The 23,120-nt window shown below is 44.9% G+C and overlaps 1 protein-coding gene across 10 annotated transcripts in view; it reads right to left on the bottom strand.

Annotated features, from left to right (window-relative positions):
• Positions 1-16,700, bottom strand: part of LOC100988373 (LINE-1 retrotransposable element ORF2 protein) — a 42,762-nt gene extending 26,062 nt beyond the window's left edge. Inside the window, exons 1-3 of one of the 10 annotated variants that reach the window (XM_055093283.2) lie at positions 15,559-16,700; positions 8,734-8,948; positions 8,394-8,626 (exon numbers count right to left, since the gene is read on the bottom strand). Coding sequence is in view for 3 of the 10 variants with exons in the window: in XM_055093288.2 (XP_054949263.1) it covers positions 7,142-7,304; positions 8,394-8,626; positions 15,559-15,624 (462 nt within the window). In the remaining 7 variants the exon portion in view is untranslated. The other 9 variants (XM_055093284.2, XR_008620016.3, XR_008620014.3 and 6 more) reach the window with 9 other exon arrangements.
• Positions 16,701-23,120: the final 6,420 nt, after the last annotated feature.

The following is a 23,120-nucleotide window of genomic DNA, read 5'->3' as shown; positions in this document are numbered from 1 at the left end:
AAGACTTAGCTTAACAGTTCAAGTGAAAAAGGCTGAGTCTTGGCTGACTACAAACTTAACAAGTTGTTTTTTTATTTTTATTTTTATTTTTATTAGTTTTTTAGGCTTAATGAGTTGAGAGCAGGAAGTGGCTAGGGAGTGACTACCAAAATGTAAATACTTCTCTTTTTACTTCTGACAACACAGGCAAGATTGAGTGCATCTATCAGTTCACAAATAAACATTTACTGAGGATCTGCTATGTGTCTAGTATGAGGAAGGGGCTGTGGCAGTAGAACAAAAGGAAAAACCCAAGGATCTTTGAACAGGTTGGACAGACAACATATACATAAAAATAATAGCAGTGATGATCACTTACATTTCAATAGTGCTTTAATTTATTATGTCTTTCATTTATACCACCTCTTTTTACTTCATAGCTGCCCTATGAGGTAGTAAGTCAAATACAGTTATCATTTTATTTATTTATTTTTTAATTTTTGAGACAGAGTCTCACTCCATCGCCCAGGCTGGAGTGCAGTGGTGCAATCTTGGCTCACTGCAACCTCTGCCTCCTGGGTTCAAGTGATTCTCCTGCCTCAGCCTCCCGAGTAACTGGGATTACAGGTGCGTGCCACCCTACCTGCCTAATTTCCATATTTTTAGTAGAGATGGGGTCTCACTGTGTTGGCCAGGCTGGTTGCCAACTCCTGGCATCAAATGATCTGCCTCCCTTAGCCTCCCAAAGTGCTGGGATTACAGGCATGAGCCACCAAGCCCAGCCAGTTATCATTTTAAAGATGAGAAAACTGAGGCTGAGAGAAGTTAAAGCAGTGATTCTCAAACATTTAGCTCTCAACCCCTTTATATCCTTAAAATTATTTAGGTACCTCACACTACATACAAAAATGAAATCAAAAGGGATCGAAGACCTAAATGTAAGAGCTGTAATTATAAAACTCTTAAAAGAAAACTAAGTGTAAATCTTTGTGACCTTGAAACAATGGCTTCTTTAATGTGACACCAAAAGCACAAGAAACAAAATAAAAAATTGATAACTGGACTGCATCAAAATTAAAAAGTTTAATGCTTCAAAAGATACTAGCAGCGAGGTGTGGTGGCTCACGCCTGTAATCCCCGCACTTTGGGAGGCTGAGGTGGGAAGATCGCTTGAGTCCAGGAGTTTGAGACCAGCCTGGGCAACATAGTGAGATCTCATATCTACAAAAAAAATTTTTTTTAATTAGCCAGGCTTGGTGGCACACACCTGTGATCCCAGCTACTTGGGAGGCTGAGGCGGGAGGATTGCTGGGGCCTGGGAAGTTGAGGCTTCAGTGATTTGTGTTCAGGCCACTCCATTCAAGCCTGAGCAACAGAAAGAGACGTCTCCAAAAAAAAAAAAAAAAACAGATATTCTTTGATACTACACTAAAACTCAACAAGTGTAGTGTCACGCACGTCCTTGTGAAGAGACCACCAAACAGGCTTTGTGTGAGCAACAGGGCTGTTTATTTCACCTGGGTGCAGGCGGGCTGAGTCCAAAAAGAGAGTCAGCAAAGGGTGGTGGGATTATCATTAGTTCTTATAGGTTTGGGATAGGCGTACAAAGTACATTCTCAAGGGCGGGGGAAGAATATATGGTATCAGTTAGTATGGGGCAGGAACAAATCACAATGGTGGAATGTCATCAGTTAAGGCTACTTTCACTTCTTTTGTGGATCTTCAGTTGCTTCAGGTCATCTGGATGTACACGTGCAGGTCACAGGGGATTTGATGGCTTAGCTTGGACTCAGAGGCCTGACACTCCTATCTTCTTATATTAATATGAAAAACAAAACAAAATAGTGGTGAAGTGTTGAGGCAACGAAAATTTTTTGGGGTGGTATGGAGAGATAATGGGCGATGTTTCTCGGGGCTGCTTTGAGTGGGATTAGGGGCGGCATGGGAACCTAGAGTAGGAGAGATTAAACTGAAGAAAGATTTGGGGATAAGGGGTGATATTGTGGGCTTGTTAGAAGGAGTATTTGTCGTATAGAATGATTGTTGATGGCCTGGATGTGGTTTTGTATGAATTGAGAAACTAAACAGAAGGAAGACACAAGGTCCGAATAAGAGAAAGAGAAAAATAGGTATTAAAGGACTAAGAATTGGAAGGACCCAGGACATCCAATTAGGGAGTGCCCAAGGGGGTTCAGCATAATTATTTGCTTGGTTGGCGAATTTTTGGGCTCTAGCCTTGAGTTTTTTTATGTTGTCATATACCAGGCCAGATTGATTTAGGTAAAAACAACAGTCTTCGTTTAAAAATATACAGGGTCCTCTTTTTTTAGCAGTGAGTAAGTCGAGGCCTTGGCGATTTTGGAGGAAAGAGAAATGCAAAGCCAGCAGTTGTTTGTTAAAGAAGGATTAGAGGGCCGGGCATAGTGGCTCACGCCTGTAATCCCAGCACTTTGGGAGGCTGAGGCGGGCGGATCGTGAGGTCAGGAGATGGAGACCATCCTGGCTAACACGGTGAAACCCCATCTCTACTAAAAATACAAAAAATTAGCCAGGCATGGTGGCAGGCACCTCTAGTCCCAGCTACTTGGGAGGCTGAGGCAGGAGAATGGTGTGAACCCAGGAGGCGGAGCTTGCAGTGAGCCAAGATCACACCACTGCACTCCAGCCTGGGGGACAGAGCAAGACTCCATCTCAAAAAAAAAAAGAGGGATTATAAACGGGGCTAGGAGAGAGTGAGATTGATAGCGTGGTGGAGATAGCTGGGGAGAGGTAGAGGGTGGCATAAGATCGGGAACCAGAATAAGAATCAGTATAAAAGTAAAGAATAGGACTTCATCAGGGTGAAAGTATCGGAGGGTACCTTGCCACTGAAGATCTATCCACTTCAAGAGAGCCTTAAGGGTGGTGTTTTGAGGTAAAACCAAGAGCCACTAAATACCAAGAGGCTGAGAAGCTGCTTGGGTGATTTGACTAATAAAGGCCGGTCCGTTTTCACACTGTATAGAGGTGGCAAGGCCAAACGGAGGAATTATGTCTGACAGAAGGGAAGAAATGACCGTGGTGGCCTTCTCACACCCTGTGGGAAAGGCCTGTACCCATCCAGTGAAAGTGTCTACCCATACCAAGAGGTATTTTAGTTTCCTGACTCGGCACATGTCAGTAAAGTCAATTTGCCAGTCCTGGGCAGGGGCAAATTCCCCAGCTTGATGTGTAGGGAAGGGAAGGGGCCTGAACAATCCCTGAGGAGTAGTAGAATAGTAGATGAACACTGAGAAGTGATTTTCTTGAGGACAGATTTTCACGATGGAAACGAAATGAGAGGTTCTAAGAGATGGGCTAGCGGCTTGTAACCTACATGGAAGAGGTTATGAAATGACGACAGAATAGAACGGGCCTGTGAGGCTGGAAGGAGATATTTTCCTTGATCCAAGAACCATTTGCCTTGTGTGGAAAAAGATTGATACGTGGAAGTTTCAATGAGGGAGTAGGTGGGAGTGACCGATGAGAAGGAGAAAAACTGGCCCTGAGGGACAGAAGTTGGAATGCTAGCTGCTTCTTTAGCTACCTTATCAGCATAAGCGTTGCCCTGAGTGATGGGATCTGATGCCTTTTGATGGCCCTTGCAGTGAATGACTCCAGCTTCCTTTGGAAGTAAAGCAGCCTTGAGAAGAGTTTTTATTAAAGAGGCACTAATGATGAAGGACCCTTGCATAGTGAGGAAACCTCTTTCAGCCCATATAACAGCATGGTGGTAGAGGATATGAAAGGCATATTTAGAGTCAGTATAAATATTGACGTGTAGTCCCTTTGCAAGAGTGAGGGCCTGAGTTAAGGCAATGAGTTTGGCTTGCTGAGAGGTAGTGGAGTGGCGCAGAGCGGTAGCCTCAAGGATAGATGTGGAAGATAGTATAGAATAGCCTGCCTTTGCCGGTGAATGGCGATTAGGCCTGGTGGAACTGCCATCAATAAACCAAGTGTGATCAGGGTGAGGAACAGGAAAGAAGGAAATATGGGGAAATGGAGTGAATGCCAGGTGGATCAGAGAGATACAGTCATGGAGGTCAGGTGTGGTGTCAGGAATAATGTGGGAGGCCAGATTGAAGTCCAGGCCAGGAACAATGGTAATTGTGGGAGACTCAACAAAGAGTGAGTATAGGCTGGGTGTGGTGGCTCATGCCTGTAATCCCAGCACTTTGGGAGGCCGAGATGGGCAGATCACTTTAGGTCAGGAGTTCAAGACCAGCCTGGTTAACATGGTGAAACCCCATCTCTACTAAAAATACAAAAAATTAGCCGGGTGTGGGGCACACACCTGTAATCCCAGCTACTCCAGAGGCTGAGGCAGGAGAATTGCTGGAACCTGGGAAGTGGAGGTTGCAGTGAGCCAAGATTGTGCCACTGCATGCCAGCCTGGGAGACGGAGTGAGACTCTGTCTCAAAAAAGAGTTGAGTATAGCTGAAGGAGCCAGGGAGTGGAAAGTATATGCGTCAGGTATGAGGAAGAAAATAGATTTTGGAAGTTATGAGAACTATAGAGAGTGAGTTGAGCATAATGTGATTTTGAGGGCCTCTAAAAGTATCAAAGCAGCGGGCAGCCACCACACACAGACATGAGGGCTAGGCTAAAACAGTAAGGTCAAGTTGTTTGGACAGAAAGGCTACAGGGCATGCTCCCGGCTCTTGTGTAAGAATTCCGACCACACAGCCCTGCACTTTGGCTGTGTGTAATGAAAAAGTTGGGATGAGTTAGGGAGAGCTAGTGTGGGAGCAGCTTTTAGGGCTGTTTTTTAAGGAATGGAAAGGGGAGTGGGGGAAGGATTTAGGATTTATGGGGTCAGCTAGGTTTATCTAGAACAGAATAATGGGTTGTGGGAGGGAGGTATTGAGGATAGGAGGGTATATGGGTTTGGCACTATGGGGTGCATAGGCAAGACAATTTGGTTGATAAGGCACAGATCCTGAACTAACCTGTAAGACTTGTCTGGTTTTTGGACAGGTAAACTGGGGGAATTGTAAGGAGAGTTTATAGGCTTTAGAAGGCCATGCTGTAGCAGGCGAGTGATAACAGGCTTTAATCCTTTTAAAGTGTGCTGTGGGATCCTTTTAAAGTGTGCTGTGGGATGGGATATTGGCACTGAGTGGGGTAAGGGTGATTAGGTTTTAATGGGATGGTAAGGGGTGCATGATCGGTTGCCAAGGAGGGAGTAGAGGTGTCCCATACTTGTGGATTAAGGTGGGGAGATACAAGGGGAGGATGCGAAGGAGGCTTTGAACTGGGGAAAAGGGCGGCAATGATGTGTGGCTGTAGCCCAGGAACAGTCAGGGAAGCAGATAATTTGGTTAAAATGTCTTGACCTAATAAGGGAGCTGGGCAGGTAGGGATAACTAAAAAAGAGTGTATAAAAGAATGTTGTCCAAGTTGGCACCAGAGTTGGGGAGTTTTGACAGGTTTAGCAGCCTGGCCATCAATACCCACAACAGTTATGGAGGCAAGGGAAACAGGCCCTTGAAAAGAAGGTATTGTGGAGTGGGTAGCCTCTGTATTAAGAAGGGGACAGACTTCCCCTTCACTGTAAGAGTTACCCAAAGCATCTGTGATGGTCCAAGAGGCTTCTGAGGCGATTGGGCAGCATCAGTTTTCAGCCGCTAAGCCGAGAACATCTGGGAAGGAATCAGTCAGAGAGTCTTGGGCCAGAGTTCCAGCAGCTCTGGGAGTGGCCCCTGGGTGAGTTGGACAGTCTGATTTCCAGTAGGGTCTGGCACAGATGGGACATGGCTCAGGAGGAATCCCAGGCTGCAGGCATTCCTTGGCCCAGTGACCAGATTTCCAGCACTTGAAGAAAGATCCTGGGGGAGGCGGTCCTGGAGGAACACCTGGCCGCTGCGATTCAGGTGTTTTGAAGTTCTTGTGTGCTGGAGATGTGGCTGGGGTTTCTCTCACAGTGGAGACAAGTAATTGCAACTCAGAAATATGTTGCCTCTACTCTATTACTGTACACCTTGAAGGTGAGGTTAATTAAGTCCTGTTGTGGGGTTTGAGGGCTGGAATCTAATTTTTGGAGCTTTTTCTAATGTCCGGAGCGGGTTGGGTAATAAAATGCATATTGAGAATAAGATGGCCTTCTGGCCCCTCTGGGTCTAGGGCGGTAAAGCATCTAAGGGTTGTTGCCAAATGGGCCATGAACTGGGCTGGGTTTTTATATTTGATGAAAAACAGCCTAAATGCTAACTGATTGGGAGAGGTCAGATGAAGAAAAAGGAGCATTAACCTTGACTATGCCTTCAGCTCCAGCCACCTCTTTTTTTTTTTTTTTTTTGCCTTGAAATGTTTTTAATAGAATTGGTCTAGCAGTCATTCAGGATTTCAGGGTCCCTGTCTGGACACTGCCAACCCACAGCTGGAGGGGCATTTAAGGCACATCATTTTGTGATTAGAATTACACAAAGTTTGATTAATATTACAGCTGCAAAATTAACATACACAATTTTCACTCATAATTTAAAATACTTTGTTTTGATGAAATGCTTTACTTTCACAATAGAAGATCAATAGTACACAGTATATTGAACTCTGTAACAAAATTATTTTTTGAGAAAATACAGAAGTGAGAAATAGTGATTTCCTCAATTTGTTTATAGTCTTATCACAAAGTAGGCCAAAGTTCAGTATTAAATAAATAGATATCCTAATAAAAGTTTGTACAAGTCTTCCTAAGGAATTACATTCATAAGACTGTTTACCTTCTGTTTGACAGCAGTGACAGGAACGTGGGGATTCCCACTCATGACGAGTCCCTAGCACTTGGCTCCTAGCACCCACAGCCTAGGCGCGCTGCATCACCTGGTGGGGTGCAGCCTGGGCTTCTTTCTGCGAGTGAGGTTTCCTCACCTGGAACTCTGGTTCCATGTTTGTGCTTAGCCTGTGCGATTCTGGTAAACACAGAAAACCTGCCTGTCCACCCCCAGTGCTGAAGACTGACTGGTCAAGGAGGTGTTAGTGAGAGTGTTGTGTTCACCATGTGGAGATCAGGCGGTGATTACCGCATCTTCTTTGCTGACTTTAGTAACTGGGTGTCCAGAGAGGAGTGACCGGGAGTGGCCGAGCGGTTGCCTGGACTCAGCTTCTGATTCTGCAGCCGGGAGTCAGATGCAGGCCCAAGGGTCAAGGGGAGTTGTTCAGCGCCTGGAATCGCCATGTACTGCGCTGTGGGCCGCACGACGCTCCTGCTGTGTTCTCCCAGGCACCGACAGGCACTTGGAAGGCAACTTTGCTCCTCTGGCCACCCGGAGACCTCTTGGCGGTGCAGATGGGACAAACTGGGGGCCTGTCAGAACACCCACTCATTCCAGGAAGGCCAGGTACCAGCCTGCTCTGATGAAGTCAGGATAGTCAGCCATCTCTTTAAGAGGAAATTGTTGGGCAGATCGGGGAGAGCTAGTCGAGGAACGAAACTGTAAGCTGGACCAGGTGTGAGGAGGGGAGGTGATAAAAGGATTATAGGGTGGGGGAGCAGAGGCTAAGTGAGAATTGGGACCTGGCTCGGCCTGGCGAGGAGCAGCCTGGGGAGAAGGGGGGAGGTCAGATGAGTCCATAGAAAAGAAGGATTCAAAGGACTCGGAACTTGGGGTGGAGACCGAAGGAACAGACAGGAGAGAAAGAAGAAAGATTTGGGATGAGTCACATTGGGAGCAGAGACTAGGGAGGGACCGATGTGTAAAAGAATGCCTGGATGTCAGGCACCTCAGACCATTTGCCCATTTTATGACAAGAATTATCTAGATCTTGTAGGATGGAGAACTCGAAAGTGCCATTTTCTGGCTATTTGGAATCATTGTCGAGTTTGTATTGGGGCCAAGCGGTGTTGCAGAAGAAAATAAGACACTTAGGTTTTAGGTCAGGTGTGAGTTGAAGAGGTTTTAAGTTTTTGAGAACACAGGCTAAGGGAGAAGAAGGAGGAATGGAGGGTGGAAGGTTGCCCATAGTGAAGGAGGTAAACCCGAGAAAAGAGAGGGTAGAGACACGGAGAAGGCGGGTGGGGCAGTGGGGGGCATTGAGCAGCCCTGGGCTGCAATGTGGGTGAGCAGCCAAAGCAGGTGTCCCCACAATTGACTTGTCACCAAGGGAATGTGGGTGAATGACCAAGGCAGGCATCCCCTCGGTGATCAGACACCAGTGGAGTGTGGGTGAATAATCAGGCAGGCGTCCCCACAGTGATTAAACACCAAGGGAAGACTGTCTTCCCGAGTCCGTGACTGACGCTGGAGTTTTGGGTCCACAGATAAAATATGTCTCCTTATCTCTACTAGAGAGGAAAAAGAACGGGAATTGGAAGGACAGGGAGATTGAAGGGTAGTGAGAGAGGAAGATTGAAGGGTAGCGAGAGAGGCTGGAGAAGAGTGAAAAGACCACTTACCCGATTTGAAATTGGTGAGATGTTCCTTGGGCTGGTTGGTCTGAGGACCTGAGATCATAGGTGGATCTCCTCACGGAGTGAGGGCGATAACAGGGGACTGGTCTCCCAAAGGAGTCCTCCTGTCCTGGGTCTTCAGCACCAAATGTCACATGCATCCATGTGAAGAAACCACCAAACAGGCTTTGTGTGAGCAACAAGGCTGTATATTTCACCTGGGTGCAGGCGGGCTGAGTCTGAAAAAGGAGTCAACAAAGGGTGGTGGGATTATCATTAGTTCTTATAGGTTTGGGATAGGCGTACAAAGTACATTCTCAAGGGCAGGGAGAATATTACAAAGTACCTTCTTAAGGGCGGGGGAGAATATATCGTATCAGTTAGGGTGGGGCAGGAACAAATCTCAATGGTGGAATGTCATCAGTTAAGGCTATTTTCACTTCTTTTGTGGATCTTCAGTTGCTTCAGGCCATCTGTATGTATACATGCAGGTCACAGGGGATATGATGGCTTAGTTTGGGCTCAGAGGCCTGACACGTAGTATCTTAAAGGTTAATTGCACTGTGAATTTGAAACCATATCAATGAATTTTTTGTATTTCATTACATTATAGTTCATTGGTCTAACTTGCATTTCTTTTTTTTTGTTTTGTTTTTGAAACATGGTCTTAATCCATCACCCAGGCTGGAGGGCAGTGGCACAATCATAGCTTCCTGTAACCTCAAACTCCAAAGCCCAAGCCATCCTCCCACTGTAGCCTCCCAAGTAGCTAAGACTTCACGCGCATGCCACCATGCCTGGCTAATTCTCTTACTCTTATTATTTTTAGAGGTAGGATCTTGCTATGTTGGCCAGGCTGGTCTCAAATGCCTGCCCTCAAGTGATCCTCCAGCCTCTGCCTCCCAAAATGCTGGGATTAGAGGCATGAGCCACCACATCTGGCCTCATTTGCATTTTCAATGCACCTTTTATCCATGCATGATTTTGTAACATTATGTTTTGGTCATTTGAAAAGTATTGGTTCACTGAGTTATGCAAATCTTCTAAAATGTTGGCACATTTTATTCTATAATATTTAAAAATTGACATTTGTGAACATCACCACTGATAGCATCAGAAGAGTCTTTAATTATTAGGAAGCTGTCAAGCTTAGTACCACATGCAAGATTACCACAATTCTGAGTTTTGCTTGAAAGCTATTTTTTCTTTGCTTTTTTCTTTTTTCTTTCTTTTTATTTTTTTTGACAAGATCTTGCTCTGTTGCCTGGGCTGGAGTGCAGTGGCACAATCATGGCTCACTGCAGCCTTGGCCTCCCAGGCTCAAGTGCTCCTTCCACCTCAGCTGGTGCATGCCACCACGCCTGGCTAATTTTTTTTTTCTTTTTGGAGAGACTGCCCAGGCTGGTCTCAAACTCCTGAGCTCAAGTGCTCCTCCCGCCTCAGCCTCCCTAAGTGCTGGGATTATAGGCATGAGCCACTGCCAAAAGCTCAAATTTTATCATTGGAACAAATATTGCAAGTTGTTACTTTGAAGTAACAATTTTACTTTATTAATGTTCTTGAAGCTGCAAAATACCAAAGTCTGAACAACCAGTTTGTCAGTCATTCTTTCAAACAAAAAGGATATTACATGAATAAAGGGGTTAATTCAGCTCACAACTATAATGATCACACTAATGTTTTTCCTTAAGGCAACCACTGTTCTTTGACATATAGCAGAAGTACTTTATAAGTACTTCCTACTTCCCATTTCATGCCACAGAATTTTTAAAAGGTGCTCTTAAGGATCAAAATTTAATAAATTAATAATTTTTATTTTATCAAGAACATCTTGGCTGGGCATGGTGGCTCACACCTGTAATCCCAGCACTTTGGAAGGCCAAGGTAGGTGGATCACCTGAGGTCAGGAATTCGAGACCAGCCTGGCCAACATGGTGAAACTACTAAAAATACAAAAATTAGCCAGGCGTGGTGGCAGGCACCTGTAATCCTAGTTACTTGGGAAGTTGAGGCAGGAGAATCGCTTGAACCCAGGAGGCAGAGGTTGCAGTGAGCCAAGATCATTGCATTCTAGCCTGGGGGACTGAATTCCCCTCCAAGTGCAGGGCAGTGAGGAATGTAATGCCCACTGGTACAGTTTGGTGCTACTACCGTGATTCCTATCAAGGTGCAAAGAATTTCCCACCATCAGAAGAAATGTCAATGTGATGGTGAAAAAAGGCAAATAACGGCTTAATATCACCATGAACATCATTTTGGTCTTATGGATACCCTGAAAATTATTTGGGGTACGCTCAGGGGTCCATGGACTACACATCGAAAACCTCTGCATAAATGCCTTTCCCCAAAGCCATACATCTATTAAGTAGTAGAACCAGTACTTGAAACTGGGTCACACTGACTCCTAGCCTAATGGTTTCTCTATTGTACCATAGTATGCAAAATGAATGATATAGATATGAAGTATAATAAGAACTAACATTAAGGGCCGGGCATGGTGGCTCACCCCTATAATCCCAGCACTTCGGGAGGCCAAGGTGGGCAGATCACGAGGTCAGGAGATCAAGACCATCCTGGCCAATACGGTGAAACCCTATCTCTACTAAAAATAAAAAATTAGCCAGGTGTGGTGGGCACACATGTAGTCCCAGCTACTCGGAAGGCTGAGGCAGGAGAATTGCTTGAACCCGGGAGGTGGAGGTTGCAGTTAGCCAAGATCACGCCACTGCACTCCAGCCTGGTGACAGAGCGAGACTCTGTCTCAAAAAACAAAACAAAACAAAACAAAAAAGCTCACATTAAAACCAAATAATTAAATTTCTACCAGCGGCCTACTTAGAAATGCAATTAGTATTTATCAGCCAGGTATGATCACTTTAAGCTCACCTAGTCCAGATCATAAAGACAGCTTAAACAGATTTTATCAAAACCATGAAGAAATGGGAACTAGCTTGACAATCAAAAGAGATGAGATTGACATCATTCCATAGACTGAAAATAACATAACTCCTATTACCTTATGTTTGGTTGAAGAGCTTTGATGTGCTTTATATCATAGTCTTAAAACTAGGTGGAACCTAAGAGGTATCTAATCCATTATCTCATCCCATTCAGGAACATGTTTACAGAATCTTGGACGAGTTGAACAAATATGGTGAGAGAAGCAGCTTATTCCTCCCAAGACACTGTAGAACAGCTCAAGTTATTTGAGCTGCCTTCCTGTCCATAGCCATGCTTGCTCTCATTCCCACATAGTTTTATCCCTTTATTCAACCCTCTGGACAATAAGGAATAGGTTTATTTCCTCATTTGTGTCATATTCTAAGTCAGCTACCAAGGTCCCTCATAAACCTTCCCCCCCCTTTTTTTTTTGGGACAGTCTCGCTCTGTTACCCAGGCGGGACTACAGTGGTGTGATTGTGGCTCACCAAAGCCGCAACCTCTCAGGCTCAAGCAATCCTCCCACCTCAGCCTCCCAAGTAGCTGGGACCACAGACGTGTACCACCACATCCCACTAATTATTTTTTATTTTTTGTAGAGACAGGGTCTCCGTATGTTGTCCAGGCTGGTCTTGAACTCCTAAGCTCAAGCAATTCTCCTATGTTGGCCTCTCAAAGTGTTGGGATTATAGGCATGAGTCACCATGCCCAGAGCCCTTTTTCAGTCTTAAAGTTTTCAGTTTCTCAACTTTCCTTTTTGTCTGGACCCATTCTAGGGTCTTTTACTTGTTGGTGGTTTTGTTTTAGAGGCCCAGGTGTGGCCTTTACCCATACTCCGGGCCTTGCTCCCAGTCTCGCCTCCTCCGTGCTGTGGTCCTGGGTCATCCTTCCCTTCTCTACTGATTGAGCCCTTCTTATATTCCAGGCAGTATGCTCTGGTCTGCCATTTAATCCCCAGGACAACCCTGTGAAGTGGGTACCATCAACAGTCCCCCTGTTGTTAAAATTAAGGCATTCAGCTGGGCATGGTGCCTCATGCCTGTAATCCCAGCACTTTGGGAGGCCGAGGTGGGCAGATCACCTGAGGTCAGGAGTTCGAGACCAGCCTGGCCAACATGGTGAAACCCCATCTCTACTAAAAATACAAAAATTAGCTGGGCGTGGTGCTGCACACCTGTAATCCCAGCTACTCCAGGGGCTGAGGCAGGAGAATCACTTGAACCTGGGAGGTGGAGGTTGCAGTGAGCCGAGATCATGCCATTGCACTCCAGCCTGGATGACAGAGTGAGACTCAGTCTCTAAAAAAAATAAATAAAATAAAAAATAAAAAATTAAGGAATTCTAGTTTGAGTGTAGCAGGACGAGCCACAGACAAAACCCCTTAGACACCGAGTTAAAGAAGGAAGGGCTTTATTTGGCCAGGAGCATCGGCAAGACTCACGTCTCAAAAACCGAGCTCCCTGAGTGAGCAATTCCTGTCCCTCTTAAGGGCTGACAACTCTAAGGGGGTCTGCGTGAAAGGGTCGTGATCGATTGAGCAAGCAAGGGGTATGTGACTGGGGGCTGCATGCACTGGTAATTAGAACAGAACAGAACAGGACAGGGATTTTCACAGTGCTTTTCCATACAATGACTGTAATTTAGAGATAACATAACCGATTAGGTCAGGGGTCGATCTTTAACTACCAGGCCCAGGGTGTGGCGCCGGGCTCCCTGCCTGTGGATTTCATTCCTGTCTTTTAGTTTTTACTTCTTCTTTCTTTGGAGGCAGAAATTGGGCATAAGACAATATGAGGGGTGGTCTCCTCCCTTATGAGGATTTTGGATAATTGTACAGAGCTGTGTAAACATTACCTCAACAAACATATAGAACAGTTCCCTCATCCTAAAAGTTTCCTCATGCCTTTTTTTTTTTGAGACGGCGTCTCACTCTGTCACCCAGGCTGTAGTACAGTGGTGCAATCTCAGCTCACTGCAACCTCCGCCTCTTGGGTTCAAGGGATTCTCCTGCCTCAGCCTCCTGAGTAGGTGGGACTACAGACATGTGCTACCACACCTGGCTAATTTTTGTATTTTTACAAAATACAAAAATTGTTCTATTTTGTATAACAGTTATTGGCTAGGCTGGTCTCAAACTCCTGACCTCAGGTGATCCGCCTGCCTTGGCCTCCCAAAGTGCTGGGATTACAGGCATGAGCCACCCAGCCTTCTCACACCTTTTTGCAGTCACATACGTAATTTTTAAAAAATGGTACAATTATATATATATATATATATACACATTTTTTTTTTGGAGATGGAGTCTCGCATTGTCACTTGGGCTGCAGTGCAGTGGCACAATCTCTGCTCACTGCAACATCTGCCTCCCAGGTTCAAGTGATTCTCCTGCCTCAGTCTCCCGAGTAGCTGGGATTACAGGCACCTGCCTCCATGCCGGGCTAATTTTATATTTTTGGTAGAGACAGGGTTTCACTACGTTGGCCAGGGTGGTCTCAAACTCCTGACCTCGTTCGTGATCCACCTGCCTCAGCCTCCCAAAGTGCTAGGATTACAGACGTGAGCCACCGTGCCCAGCATATATACTATTTTTTAACCTGAGTGTTTCTAAGATGCATTGGGGGAAAAAAGATGCATTGAACATCTCTTTATGGCAATTATATAGTTTTACAACATAATTTTAATGGCTGTATTCTATCAAATGAATACTTTATAATTTATTTAACCAATGTCCTACTGTTTTGTACATATATAAACAATGTCCTGCTTCCTCTTCCTGGAATTATTTTATTTCTATTACAGTATTGTAGTTTGCTTTTTTTAATTTTTCATATCTTTCTGATACTTCTTTGTCTGTTTTGCTAGCTCTGTGTCCTCTTTTTTTTTTTTTTTTTTTGAGACGGAGTCTCACTCTGTTGCCCAGGCTGGAGTGTAGTGACACAATCTCAACTCACTGCAACCTCTGCCTCCCATGTTCAAGCCATTCTCCTACCTCAGCCTCTCGAGAAGCTGGGATTAACAGGCGCCCGCCACCATGCCTGGATAATTTTTAATAGAGACAGGGTTTCACCATGTTGGCTAGGCTGGTCTTGAACTCCTGACCTCAGATGATCCACCCACCTCAGCCGCCAAAGTGCTGGGATCACAGGCATAAGCCACCACACCTGGCCTCTGTGTCCTCTTTCTACCTTCCCAAGATTCTGTACTTGAATCTTTTTTTTTTTTTTCTTTTGAGACAGGGTCTTGCTCTTGCTCTGTTGCCCAGGTTGGAGTGCAGTGGCACTATCTCAGCTCACTGCAGCCTAGACCTCCCCAGGCTCAGGTGATCCCCCCACCTCAGCCTCCCAAGTAGCTGGAATTACAGGCATGTGTCACCACACCCGGCTAATTTTTGCATTTTTTGTAGAGTCGGGGTCTCACCATGTTGCCCAGGCTGGTCTCGAACTCCTGGGCTCAAGCAATCCTCCTACCTTGGTCTCCCAAAATGCTGGGATTACAGGCATGAGCCACCGTGCCCTGCCCGAATCTTCTTATTCTATACTTTCTCTTTAGGTCATCAATTTCTCTCCCGCTCCACTATAAACCCTTTGGATCTCATCTCTACTTTTCTTCTCGACACCAGATCCTAATTCCCAACTGTCTACTGGGTATTACATCCACAGGGATGTACTTCTTGCAATTCAAATGCCACATGTCAAAAACTGAACTCCTATTCCCTTTGCAAAATCTCTCTGCTTCTCTCTTTCCCTCTCCTTTTTGCTACCTATTTCAGGTAGGGGAAGTGCTGTCCTTCCAGCCACTCAGGCTAGAAACCTCAAAGTCCTCTTCTGATTGCTGTCCTCACTCATCTCACACATCCAGTCAATAAAGTGCTATTGATTCTCCTCCCAAATGCCTCTCAGCTTGTGCCCTTCCTTTCCATTCCCACCGTGACTATCCCAGCTTTTGAGGTCCCATGACTCTTCACCAGAGTGGTAACAATAGCTTCCCAACATCTCCCAGCCCCCATCCCCCCGCTACTCTGCTCTGTTGCCATGAGAGTTAACTTTGCGAAACAGAGAGATTATTTTCCTCTCCTGCTTGAAAATATCTGATGACTTCTTATCACTTACAGAAGCAAGTCTAAACTTTCCACTGTCTCCTCCCACTCTCCCACCACACACCACCTTCCTGCGCCGGTTGCGTCAGCCTCGAACGTTCCTGAACGCTTTGCTGTTCCTGTGCTTTTACTCACGTTCTCCCCAGTGACTGCCCAATCTTTAGTGTGTTTTGCTGACTCCTGGCGCTCTGCCTTTTCCATAAGAGGCGTTTTTGCACGATTGCAGACAGGAATAAAAATGAGCTCTGCCTACTGGGCCGTCCTGGTTAGCAAGGTCTACACCACCTCAAAGGCAGCTATGGACTAAGAGCCCACAAAGAATCTCGGGTTATGAGGGAGGGGCTGGCCGTGGAGACGGCTAAAGCGCCTCATTTGTCTTCCCAGCAGGGAAGCGATGGGACCTCGGCGGGCAGGGAACGCGATCTCCACCCGTCTGGAAAACTCTCTGAGTTCTGGAGCACCGTTCGCGGCCGGACTGAGTGGCATGTCCGCATTTTCCCCATTCCAGGGTAGGGCAGACTGAGGTAGGAGAGCAGAGCCCCGAGGCCGACTCCCCGGGAAAAAAAAAAAAAAAGGAAAAAAGGCTCCCGCCGACCTGTGATTCACAGGAGCAAGAGGCTGGAAGGACCGCGCCTCCTGATTGGAGCAGACAGAATCAGACAAGCTTGGGGGCCGCTGATTGGCTCCGGCGTGGTCAGGCGCTGGTGGGCTGTTGTAGGTGTAAATAGCTCTTGAAGGCCCGGGTCTGTGACCGGCAGTAACCCCGGCGAGAGTGGGTGGAGAGGGAGGCCCTTCCTCTCCATTCATGTCAGCTGCCAGCCAAGCCCGGACAGGCCGGCCCTTTAGCGGAGGGGACTGGGCAGGACGAGGCGATGGGTGTCTTCGGAGATCTTAAGCTTGGGCTGAAAGTTAAACACTCACCCGCAGGGCTGAGCCAGAGCTGGCACCTTCCACACCGAGCCCCTTCCTATCTGTGACTGTTGAAAAGTTTAATGTGATGTTCTGGGTGAGGACCGAGGCGTTGGAGGTCGCTAGGAGGGTAGTTTTATGGAGTCGCGTTAATGGCTGTAGTGGGTGTACCTTAGTGACCACAGGGAGGTGGCAGCCTGTCCTGTCCTCCTCCTGGTCACCGTATTCTATTTGCGGAAAAGGTAAGAATGGAGGCTTGGATAGTCTTTCTACTAGAGATGCAACTTCTCCCACCCTCTACTCCAGGGGAAAGAGAAGTCTGTGGGGAACTGGCTTTCTAAAAAGTAGGGAAGAGGAAAGGGACAAATGGGTACACGTTAAGAAGAGGGTGACTCTCATACATTGCTGGAGAAAATTTAAAGTGGTGCAGCCACTGGGGAAACAGTTTGATGGTGCCACAAAAAGTTAAATATCAAATTAGCATTTGACCCAGCAACTCCACTCCTAGATATAAACCCTAATACATTATAAACGGGTACTCATATTTGCACTCAAATGTTCATGGCAGTGCTATTCACAATAACCAAAAGGTGGAAGCAACTCCAGTGTTCATCAATTGATAAATCAGTAAACCAACTGTGGTATATTCATACAATGGAATATGAATAGGTAATAAACAGGAATGAAGTACTGATATATGCTCCAATGGGGATGAACATTGAAAGATTATGCCAAGAGAAGGAAGCCAGACACAGAAGGTCATATATTGTACGATTCCATGTATATGAAATATCCTGAAGTGGTAAATCCATAGAGACAGAAAGCAGACTGATGGTCACCAGGGGCTGAGTGTGGGTGGGAAGATGGGGAATCACTGTTGAATGGGTTCAAGTTTTCTTTTGGGGTGAAAATGTTTTGGAACAAAAGGTAGTGTTTGCACAATGTTATGAATGCACTAAGTGCCACAGAACTGGTCAATTTAAAATGGTTAGTTCGGCCTGGCACGGTGGCTCACACCTGTAATCCCAGCACTTTGAGAGGGTGGGGCGGGCGGATCACCTGAGGTCAGGAGTTTGAGACTAGCCTGGCCAACGTGGTGAAACCCCGTCTCTACTAAAAAAAAAAAAGAAAGAAAGAAAGAAAAAAAAAGATGGGCATGGTGGCAGGTGCCTGTAATCCCAGCTACTCAGGAGGCTGAAGCAGGAGAATCGTTTGAACCCGGGAGGCGAAGGTTGCAGTGATCCGAGATCATCCCATTGCACTCCAGCCTGGGCGACAAGAGCAAAACTCTGTCTCAAAATAAATAAATAAAATAAAATGGTTAGTTTAGCCGGGCACGGTGGCTCACACCTGTCATCCCAGCACTTTGGGAGGCCAAGGGAGGAGGATCACTTGAGCCCAGGAGTTTGAGACCAGCCTGGGCAATATAGTGAGACCCCTATCTCAATAAATAAAGTGGTTAGTTTTATATTGTGTGAATTGTCTCTCAATTAAAATGTATCTCTCTCTCTCTCTCTCTCTCTCGCAAACAAACTGACAGACTAAAAGGTGAGTCCTTCCTGCTGTCCATAATTCTCTAAGAAAGAAATAAGAAACAGCAATTCTGAGTCCTCTGCTGCCTTTCACTTCCACTTTCCTCTCTGTTTTTTGAAGTCTGGCATGGTCCTGGTTACTGACTGCTCCCCATGGAAAATGGCCAGGAGGGAGAGGGCCCCTTCCGCCCCTCTGAGAAGGTCCTCGCCTGGGCCCAGAACCACTGTGAGTCAGCCCGGCATACACACACTGAGCCTTTGTGAGCGCTCTGTGGCCAGGGTGTAGCTGGCTGGGCGGGACCGCGTGGGGGAAGGGCAGGGCCGGGTCCTGAAAGTGGGAAGGCTTCTGCCTCCAGCAACCCCAGTATGGAATCTCAACTCCTTGGAGCCTGCAATTAGGGCCTGTGGCATTTGTTCCAAAGTCAGTGTACAAGAATCAGCGCTTTGCCTGCAGCACGGAAAGTTAACTACAGGTCACAAAATATGACTCCTACTCCCTGTGACATTTCACACAGTTTGTAGCAGTGACAGAATTTAGAGCAAGACATGAGCTCATTCTGTCATTTCCAGTGCTGACTGTTTAGGGGCAGGGAGACATTTCTGAAAGAGGAAGATGCTTTTGAGGAGCTCAAAATCTTATAGGAGGGTGAAGTGTAGTTTAGGAAAAGTAGACAGGAAATGTTGGGTACGTATCTATGGTTTGAGAGGAAAGCTTAAAACCCAGGTGTGACTGAATGTTAAGACAGGTCAGGAGGTGGAGTGAGCTGGGTTCTTCCGGAACAGTGGATGCATCTGCTGTTTGTGCAAAACTTAAGCTCCCTGCCACTGCCACCCAGGGAGGAGGGTCACATCACCAGGCTTTGCCTCTGAGTATAACTGAATATTGCCAGGCATACAGCTGGACATATGACAGATTACGACATATCTAGTTTGTCATCTGCTCCACACCCAGTAGAGCCAGTAGTTAAGACCATAGGTCTGGAACCAGATCATAGCAACATTACACATTTTCTCACAGCTTTTTCTCCAAGTGAACTCAGTTACCTCATCAGTAAAATCCAGGTAATAATAACACCTGCTTCGGATGCGGTGCGATAACACACTGCCAAGCATTCAGTACAGTGCCCAGCTCTAGTAAATATTGTTATTGTTATTATGATTGTATCCACAAGTCTGATGGACTCAGAACTTTAATTTCCCACTCAAAAGGAAGTTAGGTCTGTGTTTATGCAGTTGCCTAAACCCCTTTAACTAAATGTAGAACATGGTATCTCGATTTTTCCAAGTAATTTGGTACAGCCAAATTGTCATATTATACTCCAGTTTATAGCAGCTTGCCTTTTCTCATGTGGCTAGTCTTTGTCCCTTTGAAGTTTGAGACTAGAGACTACATCACTGCATAATTAAGAGAACATGGACCGGGTGTGGTGTCTCATGCCTGTAATCCCAGCACTTTGGGAGGCCGAAGTGGGCAGATCACTTGACGTTAGGAGCTCGAGACCACCCTGGCCAACATGGTGAAACCCCATCTCTACTAAAAATACAAAAATTAGCCAGGCATGGTGGCAGATGCCTATAATCTCAGCTACTTGGGAGGCTGAGGCAGGAGACTCGCTTGAACCCGGGAGGCAGAGGTTGCAGTGAGCAGAGAATGTGCCACTGCACTCCAGCCTGGACAACAGAGTGAGACTCTATCTCAAAAAAAAAGAGAGAGAGAGAGAATATGGAGCACTTCCTTTAATCAAAAATTTTATTTTCATCAGTACATAATATATTTGGGTTTGTGTCTCAGCTACAACTAGTGGTAAAACATTAAAATAGAGGGTTTTTTAAAATATAATTTTTTATCAAGATATAATTTATATACCATAAAATTACTCTTTTAGTGTATGATGCAGACATTTTTAGTATATTCACAGAGACATGCAACCCTTACCAAAATCTACCTTTAGAACATTTTCATCACTCCCCACAGAACCCATGCACATTGGCAACCCTTCCCCCAGTCTCTAGCAACCACAGATCAACTTTCTGTCTCTAGATGTCCCATTCTGGACATTTCATAATAAATGAAATCATACGATATATAGTTTTTTGTGTCTGACTTCTTTGCCTTCTTTGACTTTGAATAACATTTTCAAGGTCCATCCCTATTGTATCATGTATCAGTACTTCATTCTTTTTTATGGCTAAATAATACTCCATTATATGAATATCCCACATTGTGTTTATTCATCTGTTGATGGGAGTTTGTGTTGTTTCCACTTTTTGGCTATTATATAATGCAGCTATGAACATTCATGTGCACGTTTTTGTGTGGACATATGTTTTCAATTCTCTTGCCTATATACCTAGGAGTAGAATTGCTGGGTCATATGGTAACTGTGTTTTTAACCTTTTGAGGAACTGCTATACTGTTTTCCAAAGCAAATGCACAATTTTAGATTCCCATCAGCAATGCACGAGGGTCCAAATTTCACCACAGCCTCACCAACACTTATTAACTTTTTAAAAATTACAGGGCTAGGGTGTGGTGGCTCACACCTGTAATCCCAGCACTTTGGGAGGCCAAGGCAGGAGAATTGCTTGAGCCAGGAAAGACCAGCCTGGGCAACATAGTGAGACCCTATCTCTTAAAAAAAAACAATTATAGGCATCCTAGTAGGTATGAAGTAGTATCTCATTGTGTTTTTTTAAAAAAAATGTTTTAAATGTTCAGCTCCTATCTGTACCAGATCATTGTGGTCCTAAAGTAGTTTCTTGATGACTAATAATGTTGGGCATTTTTCATGTGCTTCTGGTCATTTGTGTATATTTTTTTGAAAAATGTCCATTCATATATCAACTACTTGGGAGGCTGAGGCAGAAGGATCACTTGAGCCTGGGAAATCAGGGCTGCAGTGAGCTATAATTATGCCACTGCACTCCAGCCTGGGTGAGACCCTGTCTCAAAAAAAAAAAAAAGTTTTTAATTTTGATAAAGTTCAATTTATCTATTTTTTTTAATTTTTTAATTTTTTTAGACAGAGTTTCACTCTTGTTGCCCAGGCTGTAGTGCAATGGTGTGATCTCAGTTCACTGCAACCTCTGCCTCCCGGGTTCAAGCAATTCTCCTGCCTCAGCCTCCTGAGCAGCTGGGATTACAGGCATGTACCACCATGCCCTGCTAATTTTGTATTTTTAGTAGAGACGGATTTCTCCACGTTGGTCAGGCTGGTCTCGAACTCCTGACCTTAGGTGATCCACCTGTCTTTGCCTCCCAAAGTGCTGGGATTACAGGTGTGAGCCACCATGCCCGGCCTATTTTTAAAAGTTTTGTTGTTTGTGCCTTTGCCGTCGTATCTAAGAAACTATTGTCTAATCCAAGGTGGTGAAGATTTACACCTATGTTTTCTCCTAAGAGTTTTATAGTTTTTGTTGATCCATTTTGAGTTAATACTTGTACATGGTGTGAGGTAGTGGACCAACATTCTTTTGCATGTGGATATCCAATTGTCCCAGCAACATTTGTTGAAAAAACTATTCTTTCTTCATATAATTGTCTAAGCATCTTTGTCAAAAATCAATTGGCCATAGATGTATGGGTTTATTTCTATACTTTCATGTCATTGATCTATATGTCTCTCTTTAAGCCAGTACCACACTGTCTGCGTTACTGACCCTTTGAAGTAATTTTGAAATCAGGAAATGTAAGTCCTTCAACTTTGTGCTTTTTTGCATCATTTGTTTTTGGCTATTCTGGGTCCCTTGAATTAGAATGGATTTTAGCATCAGCTTGTCAATTTCTCTAAAAAAAAAAAAAGGAGCTGGACTTTGATAAGGATTGCCTTGAATCTGTAGATCAATTTGGGGAGTATGACCTCCTTAACAATATTGTCTTTTAATCCATGAACATGGGATTTCTTTTTATTTATTTAGCAGGCCTTCTTTAATTTCTTTCAACAGCATTTTGTAGTTTTCAACGTAACAAACTTATGTACTTTTTTTGTTAAATGTATTCCTATTTGTTTTATTCTTTCTGGTGTTGTTATAAGTGGAATTCTTTAATTTCATTTTCAAATTATTGATTGCCAGTTTAGAAATACACTTGATTTTTTGCATATTGATATTATTATATTCTGCAACCTTGCTGAGCTCATTTATTAGTTTTAATATGTGTATGTGTGTGTATTCTTTAGGATTTTCTGTATACAAAGTCATGTCATCTGCAAATAGAGATAGTTCTTCCTTTCCAATCTAGATGCCTCTTCCTTTTCTATCCTGGCAGACATCTTTAGGAACTATCTTGGTTCTTCTAGGGAAACGTGAAAAAACTGGTGGCCATTTGGGCATTGGGAATTTCATTTCTATGCTGTTCTCCATTATTACCTTAATCTATTTTTTGTCCTTTTGCCCCACGGTTAATCTTGATTCCTAAACAGAACCTTAACTTCCTTATACCTTCCCATATGAAACATATCAAAATCAGGGTTCATTACTTTGTCCCCCTAAGAGCTCTTACTCTACAAATCACCCTTTCAGGTAAGCTCATCACATGTTCCTTCTCTGTCTTGAATTCAGTTGACCATGTTGATCAACTCTTTTCCACCTCTCTGATATATCTTTTTTCTTCTTCCTCTTTGGAACTTTTGCAGCTAATAATAAGAAAACAGCCCCAGATGAAATAACAGATATGCAAAATACAGATTCCTGGAGGAAGCATGGAGGTGTGTTTAATCAGAGGGAGCTCAGCCAATTGTGAAATAAGAGGAAATAAGAAAGTAGCAAAGGCCACATGTGGTGGTGTGCACCTGTAGTCCCAGTTACTTGGGAGGTTGAGGCAGGAGGATCGCTTGATCCCAGTAGTTCAATGCTGCAGTGAGCCATGATTGCACCACTGCACTCCAGCCTGGGTGACAGAACAGGACACTGTCTGAAACAAAAGACAAAAACTAAACAGAAAGCAGCAAAGAGAACAGTGAGGATAAATTGTATAAATTCAGGCTGGGTGCAGTGGCTCACACCTATAATCCCAGCAGTTTGGGAGGCCGAGGTGGGTGAATCACCTGAGGTCAGGAGTTCGAGACCAGCCTGGCCAACTTGGCGAAACCCCATCTCTACTAAAAATACAAAAATTAGCTGGGTGTGGTGGTGGGCACCTGTAATCTCAGCTACTCGGGAGGCTGAGGCACAAGACTCGCTTGAACACAGGAGGCAGAGGTTGCAGTGGGGTGAGATCGCACCACTGCACTCCAGGCTGGGTGACAGAGGGAGACT

The sequence above is a fragment of the Pan paniscus genome, chromosome 8 (assembly GCF_029289425.2).
Source record: "Pan paniscus chromosome 8, NHGRI_mPanPan1-v2.0_pri, whole genome shotgun sequence".
In the NCBI taxonomy this organism is placed as follows: Eukaryota; Metazoa; Chordata; class Mammalia; order Primates; family Hominidae; genus Pan; species Pan paniscus.
The sequence above is the reverse complement of the archived record's forward strand: the minus strand, read 5'-3'. Positions and strand labels throughout refer to the sequence as shown.